Genomic DNA, 17420 nt, shown 5'->3' on the forward strand with positions numbered 1-17420 from the left:
GAAATGAAACACATGCCAGTGTTTTATATTTAAGCAAATAATGCAATATTCTTTTGTTTTCCTAGGTACTACAACCAATGACACGATTTCAGGTATTACTATGATAACTACTCCATTAGTAAACACGTCTTTAAACACTGCACTCAATTATTTCATATATCTTTAGACAAACGTTTTTAAATAATTTTCTACATACTCTTATTTTAGTGTTGAAAAGAGTATGTGTGTGCAAATGTATGTAAGTGTGTGCTATTTTTATGTGCAAATACCCCATGTGTCACCTGTATTTTATAACTATTTTATCTGACCTTCTTTGAACCTAAATGTGCATACCTTATATTAAGCTACATTAAGGGTTGTTGTTGATTTTATTTAGACACGGTAAAAACAAACTTTCAGCACCAAAGGCTGTGTTTCAGTATGTCCGTTTGTATGGTAATACCCAAATGAATTTGACATCAAGATTACCATACACAGGAAAAAATACAATACAATCATATGAGCAAAAATAATGTTGGACATTACGGCAAAGAGCAATTGCAGTAAATAAAAGTAAATGAAATAGATTTTTTTTTAAGAATTGAAATCTATGACTTGAACCAATTTGATGATCTGCATGTTCTTTTTTCATTTAAACAGACAAAATTTATCATCAAATTATTGTACTTGGTTTATTTCTTACACTACTAAAGTTTCAGCGGTTAACTTGACTGTTGGAGAAACGTGGTCAATTTCATCACCAAACTATCCTCATGAGTATCCAAACCACGCCTATAATACTTGGTACATCACGGCTCCATCAAACTACTCTGTGATCATCACATTCATAGCATTTAATCTGGAATCTTGCTGTGACCATCTGAGCATAGGGAATGGTCATACACCTGGGAACTTGGTGGTAAAAACTTTCTCAGGACAAGATATACCAGCGTCTTTGAGGTTTGTGTAAATGTATACATTATTTAATTTGTGCATTTTTAATGCACATGTACTTGCATTTTAACTTGAAGAAGCCATATGAACAAAATAGTGTTTCACCTATACATGTGTCTCTAAATTTGCGCATGTGTGTGTGTTCATGTAACTCAAATGTTCTGTTATGGTGGGTGTGACGTCTCATCCCAACAAATTTTGATATACGTACCAGTACATTAGTTTTTGTTGTGTGTCAGTTTCTATATTAATGCAATTTTGTCATTTTGGTCGGTCCGTTGTCAGTCGGTCTGTCAGACTTTTGTAGGTCTTTTGTCATTGTGATAAGGATATTTCTCTATTAAAGAAAGTAGGTGATCTCGCTCTCAACAGCAACTCACTTTCTCCTGTGCTACAAACTTAAAACCTCTGAGACTCTGATGTTATCTGCCATGTCTCAGATATTTAAAACCATTTTTGCCTGTACGACAGATTATGAGTTGGTGCCAGGAGGTTCCTTCACACTGGAAAAGAAAAGAAAGAAACGATGAAATCATACTTTGGGTAGTCTCTCCCAATGACATCTGATGTGGTTTTGGACCTAACACTGCTCTATGAAACGACCAACTATAATAATATGCAAATCAGGATGGTTTACAGGCAAGCTACAGTTAGATGAGTTTTGGGGTGTTCTTGCAAATGCAAACAAAAATCGAAAGGATTGCTATGACTATGAAATGTGTTTTTTTTTATGATACTACGTCATTGGTGCTGAAGTGTGAAATAACAGTGTATCCAGAACATAGTGAATAATCAGATAGTATGTATTAATATCAGAAAAAGTATTGACACAATTTTGTCTTGTTCTACAGATTGTACAGTTCTAACAGTTGGATGCGATTCACCAGTGACGATTCAGTCACGCATCAGGGATTCCAACTGCAGCTAACAGTGATCCCTAGATCTCTAGGTATGTACACACATCTAGTTTTGGTTTTGGTTTAAGCTCATCTGGCCCGATTGGTGCGATGAGCTAAACAGTATGCAATTGCATTTGGCGTCCATCATCCATCCACAATTTCTAAATGCTTCCTCTTCATAATTTCTCATCCGATTTGGATTCTGTTTGCTTTATGGATAGGGCTGGGTAGGGGGAGTGGAAACTTCTACACAGAATTGTGAAATTTGTATTAATTTTGCATATTCATGCAAATTGATTCAAAGTCACAAAAAACATTTTCTCCTTCATTCATTGACCAACTTTGATTTTTTTTTCTTTTACAGAGCTGAATGAGATCCGCAGAAATTTTTCATATAATTTTGAAAGTTTGCTTTAAAATTGCCCCCCCCCCCCCCCCAAAAAAAAAAAAAAAATGCAAGAAATTACAAGAAAAACCTTCTTCTCCATAATTCATTGACCAGTTTTAATTTTGTCTGTTTTCTCTAATAGAGCTAAGTTACATACACAAAAATTCTACACAAAATGTTGAAATATTGACTCAAACATCAATTATATTTTTTGCTATTACAGCAGAACCTAGCATAACGCTAAAAAACAGCAGAACAGGGATAGAATGACGCTAAAATGCAGCGGAACATAGAATTACGCTGAAATACAGCAAAACGTAGAATGACGCTGATATACAGCAAAACATATAATGAGGCTAAAATACAGCAGAAAATAGAATGATGCTGAAATACAGCGGAACATAAAATGATGCTTAAAAATGCAGCAGAAAATAGAATGATGCTAAAATACAGCAGAACCTAGAATTATGCCAAAATACAGCAGAACCTAGAATTATGCTAAAAAACAGCAGAACCTAGATTTATGCTGAAATACAGCATGAAGTAGAATTATGCCAAAATACAGCAGAACCTAAAATTATGCTAAAAACAGCAGAACCTAGAATTATGCTGAACTACAGCAGGAAGTAGAAATTAGGGTGAAATGCAGCAGAACATAGACAAACAAATCAAGAGAACACAGAATTGCGCTAAAATACAGCAGAACATAAAATTAAACTAAAATATGTAGGATATGATATTTTAGTGTAATATATAGGGGAACCCTGTGTCTGCTCTCCTAATATTTCACTTGAAATCAACAAGATTTGTTACCGTTATATTGTGCTCCCCTTATGCTTGATGTCATTTAATTTCTTATATATATAACTAGATTAAAGATACTATGTCCCTTTTGCAGCCAACATCACATTATGTAGAACGTTGCAGGAATTATGAATATGTCATGAATGTCCTATCTGTGAAATTTAAATGTTAGCAGTGTCCTAGTATTCAAATTATGCAAGGAAACCCATTTACTTTCTAGACTTCCCTGTCAGACACTATTGAGTGACTGACTGACATCTTCTTTTTCTTTGGTAATAATTACATACATAAAATGAGCTGTATAGGTACATTTGTCTACATCAATAACCCACTACTTGTAATGACCAAAATCAAACTGATTGAATGTTTGTGCAGCACCAAACGTAAGACCATTCGGTACAAGGGTCTGAAAATCAGACTATTACTTAGGTGATTGCAATCACTTATGTGGATTCAACAACTAATGGTCGTTATTTTTGTAAAAAAGCAATTTTCAAACCCTTTCGTTTTGAAGGTAGTTCTAAATAAGAATTGTCTTTCAAATGCCGTTGGAATCTAACATTTTTGATTTTTTTTTTTTTTGACCTGCAAATTAAATGGGACATAGAACCTTTAAAGTGTGCCACAGGTTTTGTCAAAATTTGTGTAAGAACAATGTCATTTTGACATTGCAAAAAACAAAGGTTCTAATGTCTGCCCACTCATTCACTTTACATTCAGTTCGTAATTTCGACATGAAAATCTGTCTAGGCTTGTGGATAAAAGTACTAAATCGGATATATCTCATTACTCTAGCCACACATTTATTCAAAGAAGTGTTTTGGGTGGTCTTTTAACATTAACTGTTTATGTCCGTTGGGCCGTTCAATACTTTGGATTGAGGGCAAGTCGATTTGATATTACATCTGCATTTAGGTTGATTCAATTTTTATCAGTAATTGATTTGTTTATGAGTTTCTATATTTTCATTTTGACCAGGGTGCGGCAATGACTCTTTCACATGTATCAACAACAATTGCGTTCTGAATTCTCTAACTTGTGACGGTTACAATGATTGTGGTGACTTTTCTGATGAGGAGTATTGTCGTAAGCATACACATTATTCTTCAGTTGACTCGTATAATCATGTGAATTTGAAAGGGCATCATCCGTTCCAATTGGCGAGAAATAACTATAACGGACGATATCAAAACCTAAATCTAAAATAATCTAAAATTATAAAAACTGAAAGCTTTCAACTGTCTCAACACCTTGGCCCTGTTTCATAAAACTTTTTATCATTAACAAGTAACACTAACTGTTACAAGCTACTGAAATCGTGGCATTTGATTGGCAGAAAGCAAAATTGGCATAGAAATTTAGCTTTTGTTATTGTTAACAAGATTTATAAAACAGGGCCCAGGTGTTGAGTTAATGATACTTATTAATGTACCTACCAGTTAGATGTTATTGAAGGCAATGGATCACAACAATTGTATTGAATTCCCTAGCAATTTTACTTTTGATGATGTCTTTATGCTTAGAATAGAATACAACACAACACCTCTACTACCTTCCTTTAAGGCATCGGGTAACATTGTTAAATCTGAGAGGCATGGTCCTACGTGTTATCAGTGTCTGTGATATGGTGTAATAATGAAGCCCTGAAAAAATTGCGCTTCAAAATGATCATGAAGTGCCTCAAAAGAGTAAAAATCTTTGAGTGACCGGTTTTACCACACTCATTTTCCCCAATAGACTGTAGTGTTATGAAAACCGTTAGGCAAACACAAAATTTGATTGCGATTTCCAATCATAAATATCTTGATAATGAGACAGGCGACAGGCTTGTAAAAGTCATGGGGTTCCTGACTGACCTATTTATAATTATTATTGCAGCATGAGCTAAATCCAGGATTTTGTTACAGAATCTGAGACAAAGTTACCCAATCCCTTAATATTATTCAAATCGAAAAATAATCTACTACGATCTTAATCATGTTAAAATGTTGACTATTTCACCTACCCGGTATATAAGTGATTTTCCATTTATGTAGAATGCTGTAATGTAGTGGAATGTGCTATTGTGTACCATTTGAATGATTTCTTAGAGACGACCAAAATATATGACAGATCTACCTATGAATGGTTATTTTCTGCTTAGTTAGACCTGTAAGACTCTTTATCATGTATTCTACCCAAATTTAAACCAACAAGGGATTCATCTTAACTTGAGATTTAGGTTTTCCTTTTGTAAAACGTAATTTCATACTCGGGGTTTGGGATTTGGTTTACTGAATTAGTAAAACACGAACCTACATGTACATGAATATACACATACAGCTGTTCATGTTAATTTTCCCCTTCTTATTATATGATATTTTCTGTTTATCAAACAGCACCCTGTGTTCCTCTAGAGAATATAGGTGAATGTGGACAATTACCGTATGACAGAACATACTTCTCGAATCAGTATTCTCCAAATTCTCCTCAGGCAGTTCTTTCTTACAATTTTGTGAGTAGCTCCAGTGTGTTTATATCTTATTTCATTCTCTGGATTACACATAAATATTTCTTTACACTCGATAACTAATGTGCTGTAGTAAAGCAATTTTTTTTCAGAAAGAAATTTATGAAGGATGTTATCAGTATTATTACAAAGGAGAAACTTGTATCATAACGTCCATGCTGAAAGTGTCCATATAGATTTCCTTCATACAAAAAAGTTGCTTTATGAGATGAACTAAATTTTATACAGGCCAAAACGATTGCATTGAACATACAAAATATATAACAGTAGCAATATGAGGGACTGCGGTGATGCTAGTTGCACAGTTTGTGTCGAACCTCTTTCTTATAATATTGAGTTGTAGTACATGTACCTTTACATTGGGAAACCCCATTTCATTTCATCCATCCTGCATTCATATTGAAAAGGCAATGTTTTGTTTTCTTCTCTATGCTGTTTGGGTCCATGTATTTTTGCTGTACACCTTGCCAATTAAATATTTGTATTTTTAATTACACTGTGCCATGAACCTGGGTTGAAAGGGAAGTCCACCCTGATATTAAGTTGGTTTTAAGAGAAACACGTCAGTGAAAGTTTGTGCAAAAACCAATTAAAAATAACAGAGTTTTTAATTTTTGAAATTGCTATCAATCAAACATAAATTGGTAACCCTGTGACGTATCTTGTGAGCTCTCCTTCCATTTGCCCTGTACTAAAAAACTTTCAAAAATTATATTTTCCCTGAAGAAAATTGTCAATCATACATTCACTCTAGATATAGTTATTGCACATATGTTGTATGGCAACCCATGTAAGAAACAAATGTATGTCGTCATCAATAACTAAGAAAAAAAATGAAACTTTATGAAACTTTCTGTGCCAAGCAAATTGGACAGGAGGTCTCAAGATACATCACAGAACTGCCAATTCATGTTTGATTTATCGCAACATCGCAACTTCAAAATTCAAAAAAATTCTTTAATATTTTTAATCGACTTTTTCTCAAACTCTCAATTTCTGATCTGTTTCTCTCATTTTTCTGCTTCTATACCAAACCAACTTAATATCAGGGTAGACTTCCCCTTTTAATGTTTAAATCTTTTATCACATTCCTACAACTATTATTTTGAATGAAGATTATACACAGTTTACAAGGTTGTCATCCCAGAGCCATCGACCTTGCATGCAACTTGCTGTTTCCTGAATGCATCCATCAAGGACCTACAAATCGCCCATGCTACTCAGATTGTGTGAATATTACAGCACACTGTAGAGAACTCTTTGAGCAGCACTCAAACATGTCTTGGCCAGTAAACTGCAAAGACTTTACAGATAAAGGGAGAACACCTAATGGTTACTGCCAGGGAGCTACAGGAGGTAGGGATGATCCAACATTTCATTTCATTTATTGATTCAACCATTTTTTAAACAACATTCAGAAATACAAACAATGTTCGAAGGACATATACAAAACATGTTGGACATACAAAGTAAAAATGGTTAGGGAACCCGAGAGAAGCTTAAGCTTGTAAGTGGGGTTCTCTGTACAATAAACAGATAAAATTATATAACAAAAACCAGATAATAAACTAAGACAAAACTAAACCATAGCACCCGTCGGCATTCACTGGCTAATTTGTTACGCCGCAATAGCCGGCAGCAACTGCTCTGGGCGTTATTTCTTGAAAGATGTAGGGTTAGGGTTGAAATTGGGATTTTAGGTCAGGGTTGAGGCTATGATTAGTATAGTGTTGGGTATAGTTTTGAAATCAGGAACTCTTTTAGTTTTATAGACAATAACCATAGAGCAATTATCGCAGAAGCATGTATTGAACAATTTGATAATTTAATATGGTGTCATCTTGTGTAGCACTCATGTTCATCATGCTGTGACGACCCTAGCGCTCCAACTGGTCCAGCGGTTACTTCAAATTCGTATCCTAGCTTGTCATAGATATTGCATGATTACTTCATCAGTAATAGAAAGCCAAATCCAAATCAGGAAATGTTGAATTCTGCTCTTTAATTCACACCTTGTCTCTCCCTCTCTCGTTCTCACTCTTTCCTTGTCTCTTTCTCTTCCTGTTCGTTTCCTCCCATCACTATTAAACTATCTCCCATCACTATCTATCTTTCTTAATATTGAAATTCCCACTTTTCTCTCTTTCAACCCATCCCGTCTCCAAACATATAAAATACATTCCTATTATACATATTTAATCGTTTATCATTATTCATTGCATGTTGCTGTCTTCCTTTTACTAATTTGGCACATTATAGTTGAGTTTTTATGCACATTTTGTCTAATTTTGTCTTTTAATCAAATTGTATTATTTTTTTATGGTGATTTATATAAATACATACAGGTGAATTAAACGGGTACCTCCTTGAAATGCTAGAGCGCCGTATGACAGCCGTGCTAAAGCCAGGGTAATAATCGGGAGCGCCAGGAGGGTCAAATCTGACTGACATGAGCGCTATACAAGAACCCACTATTATTATTATTATTATTATTATACTACCAACTTTAAACCATTGTACTTTTCGATATTAGATAAGTGTTTCTTCAGTTTTGTAATTTTTTTTGCATGACTCCCTTAATACTGGTATAGACCCTATAAAAAATTCATATATCTTTCTTTACAATTTGTTTCTATGTTAGACCTGTTCAAAACTGACATCTGTGGTACAAGACCAGCATATAGACAGAAATTTGCCGAAATAGTAGGTGGCGTGGATGCAAATGAAGGCGAATTTCCCTGGATGGTATATTTGAAAGATAACGGATCCGGTTTCTGCGGAGGTACTCTAATCTCTTCCGAATGGGTAGTGACAGCAGCTCACTGTGTGTAAGTTGGACCTTTGCACTTGTTTTCAAAACACACCGTACCAGTTACAAGGTAACCAACCAAAGTGCTTAAAGCATTATTATCCTGGTCAGTGGATTCTGCTATGATTCTGCAGTTTACAGTGCACACTCTTTACTCCCTTTGGAGCATTCCAGTCGGTAACTTTTACAGGCTTGCACATGCTAATCTAAGCACATCCCACTGGGTATCCATCTAACACTTGGATGAAGAGCAGCAATGTAGAGAAAATGCCTCGCTGAAGGACATAGTACCATGCTGGGCCTAAAACCCAGGACCTTTGTATCCCCATTCAAATGTTTAAAATACATATATGACTCCTATTTCATTCAATAATGATTTTTCAATGTTTGCTGTAGAGGTCTAAGGCAGGTTCCTGCAAAATCACAGCAATACTATATTTCCCATCCTACATTTGGTCGTGGACAACTTCAATAGCCCCTTTTCTTAAAGGAATATTCTATATAGAATAAGAAGCTCATGCAATAATTGGTTTGGTATTATTTCCTTAATAACATATTCTAGAATATAGAAAGTATTAATTGTCCTTTTGAAGTACATGTATTGTCTTCATATCACTGTGAGGCTCTAAACAGTATTACAACTGGTGATTGGATGTCCCCTCCTAGATTTAATAATCATAATTGCTGTATCATTAATTTACGGCTCGAAAAGTATGTAGAAAGAGCAAAAATATTGTAATATACCAGGTAAACAATTTTACAAAATGGAGATATTGTTTTACTTTGATTTCATGAGCAACATACATGTATGGATTGAAGAAAGTTTGGCAGTCTATTATCTTTTGCTTCATAATACAGAACTATCACTTCCGAAACACATCAAATGTTTATCCTTTATACCGTAGATACCATTGCCAATAGAATGGAAATAAACTTCTTTTATCAACAAAGTTGTGATTAGCATTTTTGTCACAATCATTCATGAAAAGAGGTAAGAAAAACTATTCCAACTCTATGGGCAACAGTGTATGTATATGTGTATATATATATATATATATTTGTATATGAATGTATGTTTATATATAAATATATATATATATACATATACACACATATACATATTTACATACGCTCTTGCCCATACAGTTGGAATGTTCTTTTTCTTACCTCTTTTCTTGAAATGATTGTGACAAAATGCTTGATTCTTGATAGACAAAGAATGTCTTATCACAACTTTATTGATAAATCTCTATGACTTTTCAGATTGATATATATACAGTATACATATATATGTTCATATGTGTGTGTGTGTGTGTGTACACATTATGCATATGCATGTATATATGTTTTTGATCATGGAATCAGATTTAATGCACAAATTTTTGTTAAGTGCCTCGTTATTATTACAAATTATTTCATTCACCTGGTACAAAAAATTTTATTTCAAAAGTCGGAATGCGAGTTTCGTGTTGTTCGGTAGGACAACATATAATAGCTGTGTTCCCACGATGGCAATTTTGGTTGGCGTACGGTTCATGTTTAGAGCTATTTTGGGTAAATATGGGCAACTGAATAAGACTCACTATTTAAAGTTCAAAAGAAATGTTTAAGAATAGCTACCAACTCTCATTATGTAGCACCATCTGCACCTTTTTTTATCCCCTCGCAGACGAAGTCGGAGGGGATAAACGATGTCGTGTGACCGTCCTGTCATAACAAATCTGGTTTCCGTTCGATAACTTTAGTAACATTGAAATTAATATCGCTAGTGACATTCGTTTGTCTCGCAATGTATAGTCAGCAAGGGATCTGAAAGATCACGACGTTTCGTGTGCCGCGTGTAACGTGCTAACACGACTAGAGGGTAGGGTAAGTTGACCGTGCGGATGCTCTCACATGGCACCCTGAGTATCAAAATGATAAGAAATTTGGTCCAGTCTTGGTAAAGTTACCAGCTCTGTATATATGGGACTACACACACATGTGGCATAAAAATCAGTCACAATTTTTATGATGTTATATGCCATATTTAGAATATCAAGGCATTTGCAGATCCATGCCTTCCAGAGAACATTTTTTTCTCTGATGTTCTTCCACACTTGCAAAATACAATGATAACACTCACAAATTATTGTTCACCTCTTCCCAGAACTCAACCTTCTCTTTAAGGTTCAACATTTTCTGGGGCCCTCAAGTGGGCCCCGGACCTTACACCATAAAGGCTTTAGCACTTTGCGCGTACAATCTGTACATTTCACACCCCCCTTTTGGAAAATCCTGGATCTGCCCCTGGCTTCCGGAAGTTACGCTGATTATAAGACTGGGTCAGTGGAAGGTCGTGTTAACTTGATCGTGGCAAGTTGGTCCGAGCAAGAGGGTATGGACAACTAATGGTGTGAGTTAAATATTTATGGGATATTTACTGCTGCAGGGATTAACTTATGCCAACTAGCAAGCCCCTGTCTTAACATGGCTTATGTTTGGCTAACCTAGAAGCAATTAGTGGATGTAATTCACATTCTGACTATTGAAATACAATTATTTGTAACAGGTGAGTAAAATGATTTGTAACATGGCAGTTAACAAAGAGTTATGAATATTAAACATTTTATTACATTCCCAGAATGTTTATTACTTATCTATTAATGACTCATTTTCAATATTGATTTTTTTTTTGGTGTGTGTTTCAGTGTTTTTCTTCACTCTGATGATCTCTACGCTATTTGTTTTAACATAATGACTGTGATATTGAACATTTTGATGTTTCAAAACATGAATGTTATGTGTTGTTTTGATGAAAGTGTTGAAATAAACTTTGAACATTATTTTTCATCTCCATAGCTCTTCTGGTAGCCGCTATACTGTGGATGAGGTTGTCTTTGGGAATCTCAACATTGAAAGCACTTCACCATATCGCCTCAGCATTACACCCAGTCAAATATTCATTCATCCCGACTATGATTCTTTCACCAATGATGCAGATATAGCACTCATCCAACTCTCTACGCTAGTCAATTACACTGATTACATCAGACCAGCATGTCTTGCAAATTCATCTCAAGAAACCACTGTATACAAGCAATGTATAGTAAGCGGATGGGGAAATACTCAAATTGGTATGTTGTAGCTCAATTTTGGTCTTACAATTTATTTATTTTTTTTTGGGGGGGAGGGGGTAGGCGAGGAGGGGTGGCCATGCAGGCACCTAGTACACTCTTCCAAAATTGTCATAACACAAGGGTCCTCATATTTTAGGGATCCCTTTCAAAACAAAAGTAGGAAAACAAAATTAACATTAACGTTCATTGGGGTCCTCGAACACCTGAGCCAGAAGCTTATAGGAACCGTATCCAGTGTAGGAAAATACGAACAAACAAAAAATTTAAAAATGGAAAATGCTAAAATATTTGGTATAGTAGTGGTTAGAATGATGAAATAATTCTGATTTCTTCATATTTTTCACTTTTATGCTGTGTATACCGGCAGCTAGTTCACTAAAGAGTGGTTTTGAGGATAGAAATGTAATACATAAATCATGATGCTTGTTGCAAAGATTGCTGGTTTGCGAGGTCTTTTTCTATTATTTTTGTTTCTCTGTGCACGTGTGCAGAGTTGCATTTATGTTTTGTTACCAGACTCGCATTATCAGTCAAACTTGTCATTTTTTATTTGTTTAGTAATGCAAGCATGAATATGATAGTAAACATGTAAATAGATGAAGTGTCACGTTTTCCCCATTTTTAAGTAATCAGATTGACCGAGTTTTCTATCAACCTGACTAATTCTTATTGCATTATGGCTGCAGTTTTGCACAAATTCTATCACAAATCCCATTGGACAGTATCACATCTGGCATTCAAGAAGTTAAAATGGTGAATTTTTTCATATCATATTCTGTAGATGGATATCCAGACCACTTGCAGAAGGCAGTCGTGGGTTTGATTAGCAGAATCACCTGTGGAAGTCTACTTGGGATTGAAAGCTTTACAGACAACATGATATGCGCAGGATATGAAAGAGGAGATATAGATACCTGTGACGTTAGTTTTTCCTCTTCTACATTTGATAGTTGAATATTAATTCATTATTTAGATAAAATAGGGTATTTGTTAGAGAGCATACTATTGGCTTGGAAGATATCAACTAGCTGACTCTCAACATTTTGTTATATGTGCATGAGCGTGAACCTTACATGCACAATATGTGTACTAAATTGAATTAGACTCTGCACCTCTCCCCTGCATGTATCCATTCATTGCATTATCTTAGCTGTGAACATGTAATTCAAGGGCAACCTGAATATAATCGCCTGACTCCAGATATGAGATCGCAAATACCCCAAATTTTGTATAACAAATAATGCATGCATTGCATCGCTCAATATATAATACCCCCCCCCCCCCCCCAAATGCAGAATTTCCCAGGCTCATGCCTGTGGCCCCAGTGAAATATAACATCACTTGTGCAATTGTTAATTTGTCAGTGAAAATATTATATTGCATGAATATTGAATGCCAGAGCATGAAATAATAGTATAATATTATATTTTGAAGGGTGATAGTGGTGGTCCTTTAGCATGTGAAGGTCCAGATGGTAGATGGCACCTGGTCGGTGTAACCAGTTGGGGATATGGATGTGCGGAACCAGGAAGTCCAGGAGTGTACGCGAGAGTCTCTGAGCTGTTGCCTTTCATTCTAGGAGTTGTGAAAAGTATGTTTAAGTTCATAAATATCTTGGTATTGAAAGAAATTTAACATATGACAACACAAGCATTTTTTTTTAATGAATGTATCTCAGAAATATATTCTGTAAAGAGAAAGCTCTAATCTGCTCTTTAAAAAAACACCAATGAAGCAACATTGGTTTAATTAAGCAACAATATATGTATAGAAACCCAATTGTTATATGAAAATTAATCATGGAGACACAATTTTTACAATTGGTAAATCTAACTTAGAGACATGTTTAGGTGAATTTATGTAGAGGATAAGTTTTGTGCCCCCTCTATGACTTAAATTTGTTTGATTTTAGTGCAGAATAGATTCTTCCTTATTATTAACAATATATAACTTCACAAAATGTGTAATGCAGAGCGAAGAGAAAACCAAGGATATATGAAATTCCAAATTTTTACATAAATGATTTCAAGTGATCTGTCTATTATCTCATTTGAACAATAAATAATTTCTTTTTATTGCAGATTACGCAGGCAGTGTTCCACCAACATTAGGTATTGTTGTAGTTTCAGCACTTTTATCAATTAATACATTTAAAACCATATAATGCAAACAAATATAAACGTCTTTCCACTTTCTCCAACTCCTTTATTATCTCTTTAAATTCAAGTTATTAATTAGATTGCAGGCTGGTGCAGTGTGGTGGGAATTGGTATATAGGCTAGTCCCTGGTATTTCCTCTTGTGTCGCATACGTAATGATTGGGCACCTAATATTTGACTTAAAATTTGCCAATTTTTTATTAAAATTCCTTTGATGCTTAATGTGATTCTACATGTATTCATTACATTCTTTATGTTCCCACGTCTGCACACTCATTCAATTTACATGTCGCTTTGGGATATGATTCTTGAGTGGAAATTTACCATATCGAGGCTGGTGAATAGAATTGCTAAAATTTTACAGATATGTTTTACTTGTTTTTCACATATATCTCCGAGTCTATATCTATTTATGATAACAGAGACTCAAACAAATTTCTGTACTTTTTTTTTTTTTATTTCATAAGAATCAGTTGCACGTATATGTATGCGTAGACATATATAGGCACTCTAGCAATACTATGATTCATGGAATTCTTGATTAAAACTAAAAAGTATCACTACCCTTGATATTTTCTTTTATATACTGCATATGAATATCCAAGGCCTCTGATTGGCCAAAACTGCAGGCATAAAATTTGAAACTGACTGCTGGACAGTGTAGCTAAACAAATATTGAATGCGCACAGTGCATATGTGAACATGCTTTAAATTTCACTAGAAAATGAGACAAATCCCTAAGTGCCATTAAAGGTCTGCATGGGTACAATGTATTCATGGGCATTGCATTGGGGACCCACTAAACACAAGAGTATTTATGCCATTAACAGCAGATACTGGAGATTGGCAATACACATCTTGTAGACTTGAAAGCGATTCTATTTGTTTTTTTTAATTTAGGACTAATCAAATGTCAGGATACAAATTTTAACAAAAAATACAATTTTAACCAAAAAAAATTTAACAAAAATATTTGGTATTCTCTCTGACGTACTTGTTCCCATCAGCCAAAGTCTTGGAGATAAGGTCCTTGCAGGTTGATAAAACACAGTACCGGCTGTCGAAAATCCTAGCCATAAAGCTAAACTAAAACATGATTTCAACCCTAATCCTAACCTTATGTTCTTGACGAAAATAATCCTGGATCAATCGTCTGTACAGCAGCTGTCGGAGCACAGCACAGCTGAGAGCACAGACAAGATACTGCTGATAGCGCATGCACAAATATATTGAAATTCCAATTTTAAACTACACTCAGCATAACAAGAAAGTGGACACTATTTCTAATTAAGATTTTCTAATAAGTATTGGAAGTATAGTTATATTTATATATCTAAATAAATATATATAGTAATCCTTGTTTAGATGATATGCACTTGGAATTGTACCATTCATGCATGAGTGAGCATAGCCATTTACCAATAAATGAGTTTCTAAAAGAAAATTGCGAAAATGGATCATCGATCCGACCATTCAAATGTGATGAGCATTTAGATCTTGTAGAATGAAATGTATCAAGAAACTACTAAAAAAATGGGATTTTCTTTCATTCAATTTCTTTATTCATACTGATTACCAGTCACAAGTGAAATGAAACACATTCCTATGTTTTAACAAATAATGCAATATTCTTTTGTTTTCCTAGGTACTACTACGGCCAGTCTAACCAATGACATGATTTCAGGTATTACCATGATAACTACTCCATTGGTAAACATGTCTTAAAACACTGCACTCAACGATTTCATATCTTAAACTTTAGGCAACTGTTTTTAAATAATTTTCTACATACTCTTAATTTAGTGTTTAGGAGAGTATGTGAGTGCAGTCACCTGTATTTTAAAACCATTTTATCTGAGCTTGCTGTGATGTACATTGTACCTTCTTTAAGCCTAAATGTGCATAATTATACTCTACATTAAGGGTTGTTGTTGATTTCATTTAGACACAGGAAAAACACACTTTCAGCCCCAAAAGCTGTTTTTCAGTATGTTCGTTTGTATGGTATTACACAAATGAATTTGACGACAAAATGACCATACACCTGAAAAATACAATACAAACATATGAACACCGTTAGGCAAACACAAAATTTGATTCCGATTTCCAATCATAAATATCTTGATAATGAGACAGGCGATCGGCTTGTAAAAGTCATGGGGTTCCTGACTGACCTATATATAATTATCATTGCACCATGAGCTAAATCCAGGATTTTGTTTCAGAATCTGAGACAAAGTTACCCAATCCCTTAATATTATTCAAATCGAAAAATAATCTACTACGATCTTAATCATGTTAAAATGTTGACTATTTCACCTACCCGGTATAAGTGATTTTCCATTTATGTAGAATGCTGTAATGTAGTGGAATGTGCTATTGTGTACCATGTGAATGATTTCTTAGAGACGACCAAAATGTATGACAGATCTACCTATGAATGGTTATTTTCTGCTTAGTTAGACCTGTAAGACTCTTTATCATGTATCCTACTCAAATTTAAACCAACAAGGGATTCATCTTAACTTGAAATTTAGGTTTTCCTTTTGTAAAACGTAATTTCATACTCAGGGTTTGGGCAACAGCTTATGCAATTTGTGTGCTGACATCTGTTCATGTCCTGAAGATCATTAAATACCTTTGATTTAGGGCAAGTCAATTTGTAATGGGGGGGGGGAGTGGGGGATTAATCTACTGGTAGAGGAAGCTGGTCAACCAAAATTTCTTGAGCCAGTTGGTTCCAACCCCAAATTATATTACTTGTGCATTTAGGTTGATTAAATTTTGGCAATGATAAAGCACCTGTCAGTAAATGATATGATCATGAATTTCTATAGTTTCATGTTTACCAGGGTGTAGCAGTGACTCTTTCACATGTACTAACAAGAATTGCATTCTGAATTGTCAAACTTGTGACGGTTTCAATGATCGTGGTGACTTTTCTGATGAGGAGTATTGTCGTAAGCATACACATTTTTCTTCAGTTGACTTGTTCAATCTTGTGAATTTGAAATGGCATCATCCTTTCCAGGTCACAAGGTCCTTTTTTCAAGTTTGCAACATAGAATGCAGCAAAATTTTAAAAGTCTGGGTTTTTATATATTGACTACCAAAACAATTGTAAATCATTGCGACATTTATGTAGTTTATATATGCATATGCACTAGTGACTTTTAGTTCAACTGGCATTAACTGTATAAGTGCACTTTATTCCAGCAACCCCCCCAGCAAACTCGTCCTGCTTCGAGTGTGCATCTAACTATGAATGTGTGTATGATCCAAGCTGGGTTTGCGATGGTATCGATGATTGCGATAACAGAGAGGATGAATTGAACTGCATAGGTAAGATTAGAAATTGTTTAAAATCACAGTACTATTATGTAAATTGAATGTTGCATCACTCTTTTGCTCAATGTTGCAACACTGTTATGTAAAAGGTTACAGCTCACTTATTTTGAATGTTGCAACTCTCTTGTTTAAATGCTGCATCACACTTATGTTAAAGATGGCAACATTCTTAGGTTGTAAAATTACTAAAATATAGCAGTTGACAAATTAATTTCATTCATGCTAACAGTTCACCCCACAAAAGCAACAGCTTATTTATGCAAATTGCATGCTGACAACTGTTCAAGTCCTTAAGATCATTGAATACTTTGGATTTAGGGCAAGTCAATTTGTAATGGGGGAGGGGGGGGGATTAATCTACTGGTAGAGGAAGCTGGTCAACCAAAATATCTTTGGCCGGTTGGTTCCAACCCCAAATTATATTACTTGTGCATTTAGGTTGATTAAATTTT

At 34.8% G+C, this 17420-nt stretch overlaps 1 protein-coding gene across 1 annotated transcript in view; it reads left to right on the forward strand.

The window, feature by feature from the left end:
* Nucleotides 1–676: 676 nt before the first annotated feature.
* Nucleotides 677–17420, forward strand: part of LOC105443260 (atrial natriuretic peptide-converting enzyme-like) — a 41942-nt gene continuing 25198 nt past the window's right edge. The window contains exons 1-12 of the mRNA XM_030984630.1: nt 677–939; nt 1785–1882; nt 4003–4110; nt 5403–5518; nt 6649–6889; nt 8175–8361; nt 11184–11458; nt 12243–12382; nt 12896–13052; nt 13543–13572; nt 15266–15304; nt 16837–16962. Coding sequence (XP_030840490.1) covers nt 1807–1882; nt 4003–4110; nt 5403–5518; nt 6649–6889; nt 8175–8361; nt 11184–11458; nt 12243–12382; nt 12896–13052; nt 13543–13572; nt 15266–15304; nt 16837–16962 — 1495 coding nt within the window. The 5' untranslated portion in view covers nt 677–939; nt 1785–1806. The remainder of the gene's footprint in view (nt 940–1784; nt 1883–4002; nt 4111–5402; nt 5519–6648; nt 6890–8174; nt 8362–11183; nt 11459–12242; nt 12383–12895; nt 13053–13542; nt 13573–15265; nt 15305–16836; nt 16963–17420) is intronic.

The sequence above is a fragment of the Strongylocentrotus purpuratus genome, unplaced genomic scaffold (genome assembly GCF_000002235.5).
Source record: "Strongylocentrotus purpuratus isolate Spur 01 unplaced genomic scaffold, Spur_5.0 spur5_scaffold_14, whole genome shotgun sequence".
NCBI classification, from domain to species: domain Eukaryota; kingdom Metazoa; phylum Echinodermata; class Echinoidea; order Camarodonta; family Strongylocentrotidae; genus Strongylocentrotus; species Strongylocentrotus purpuratus.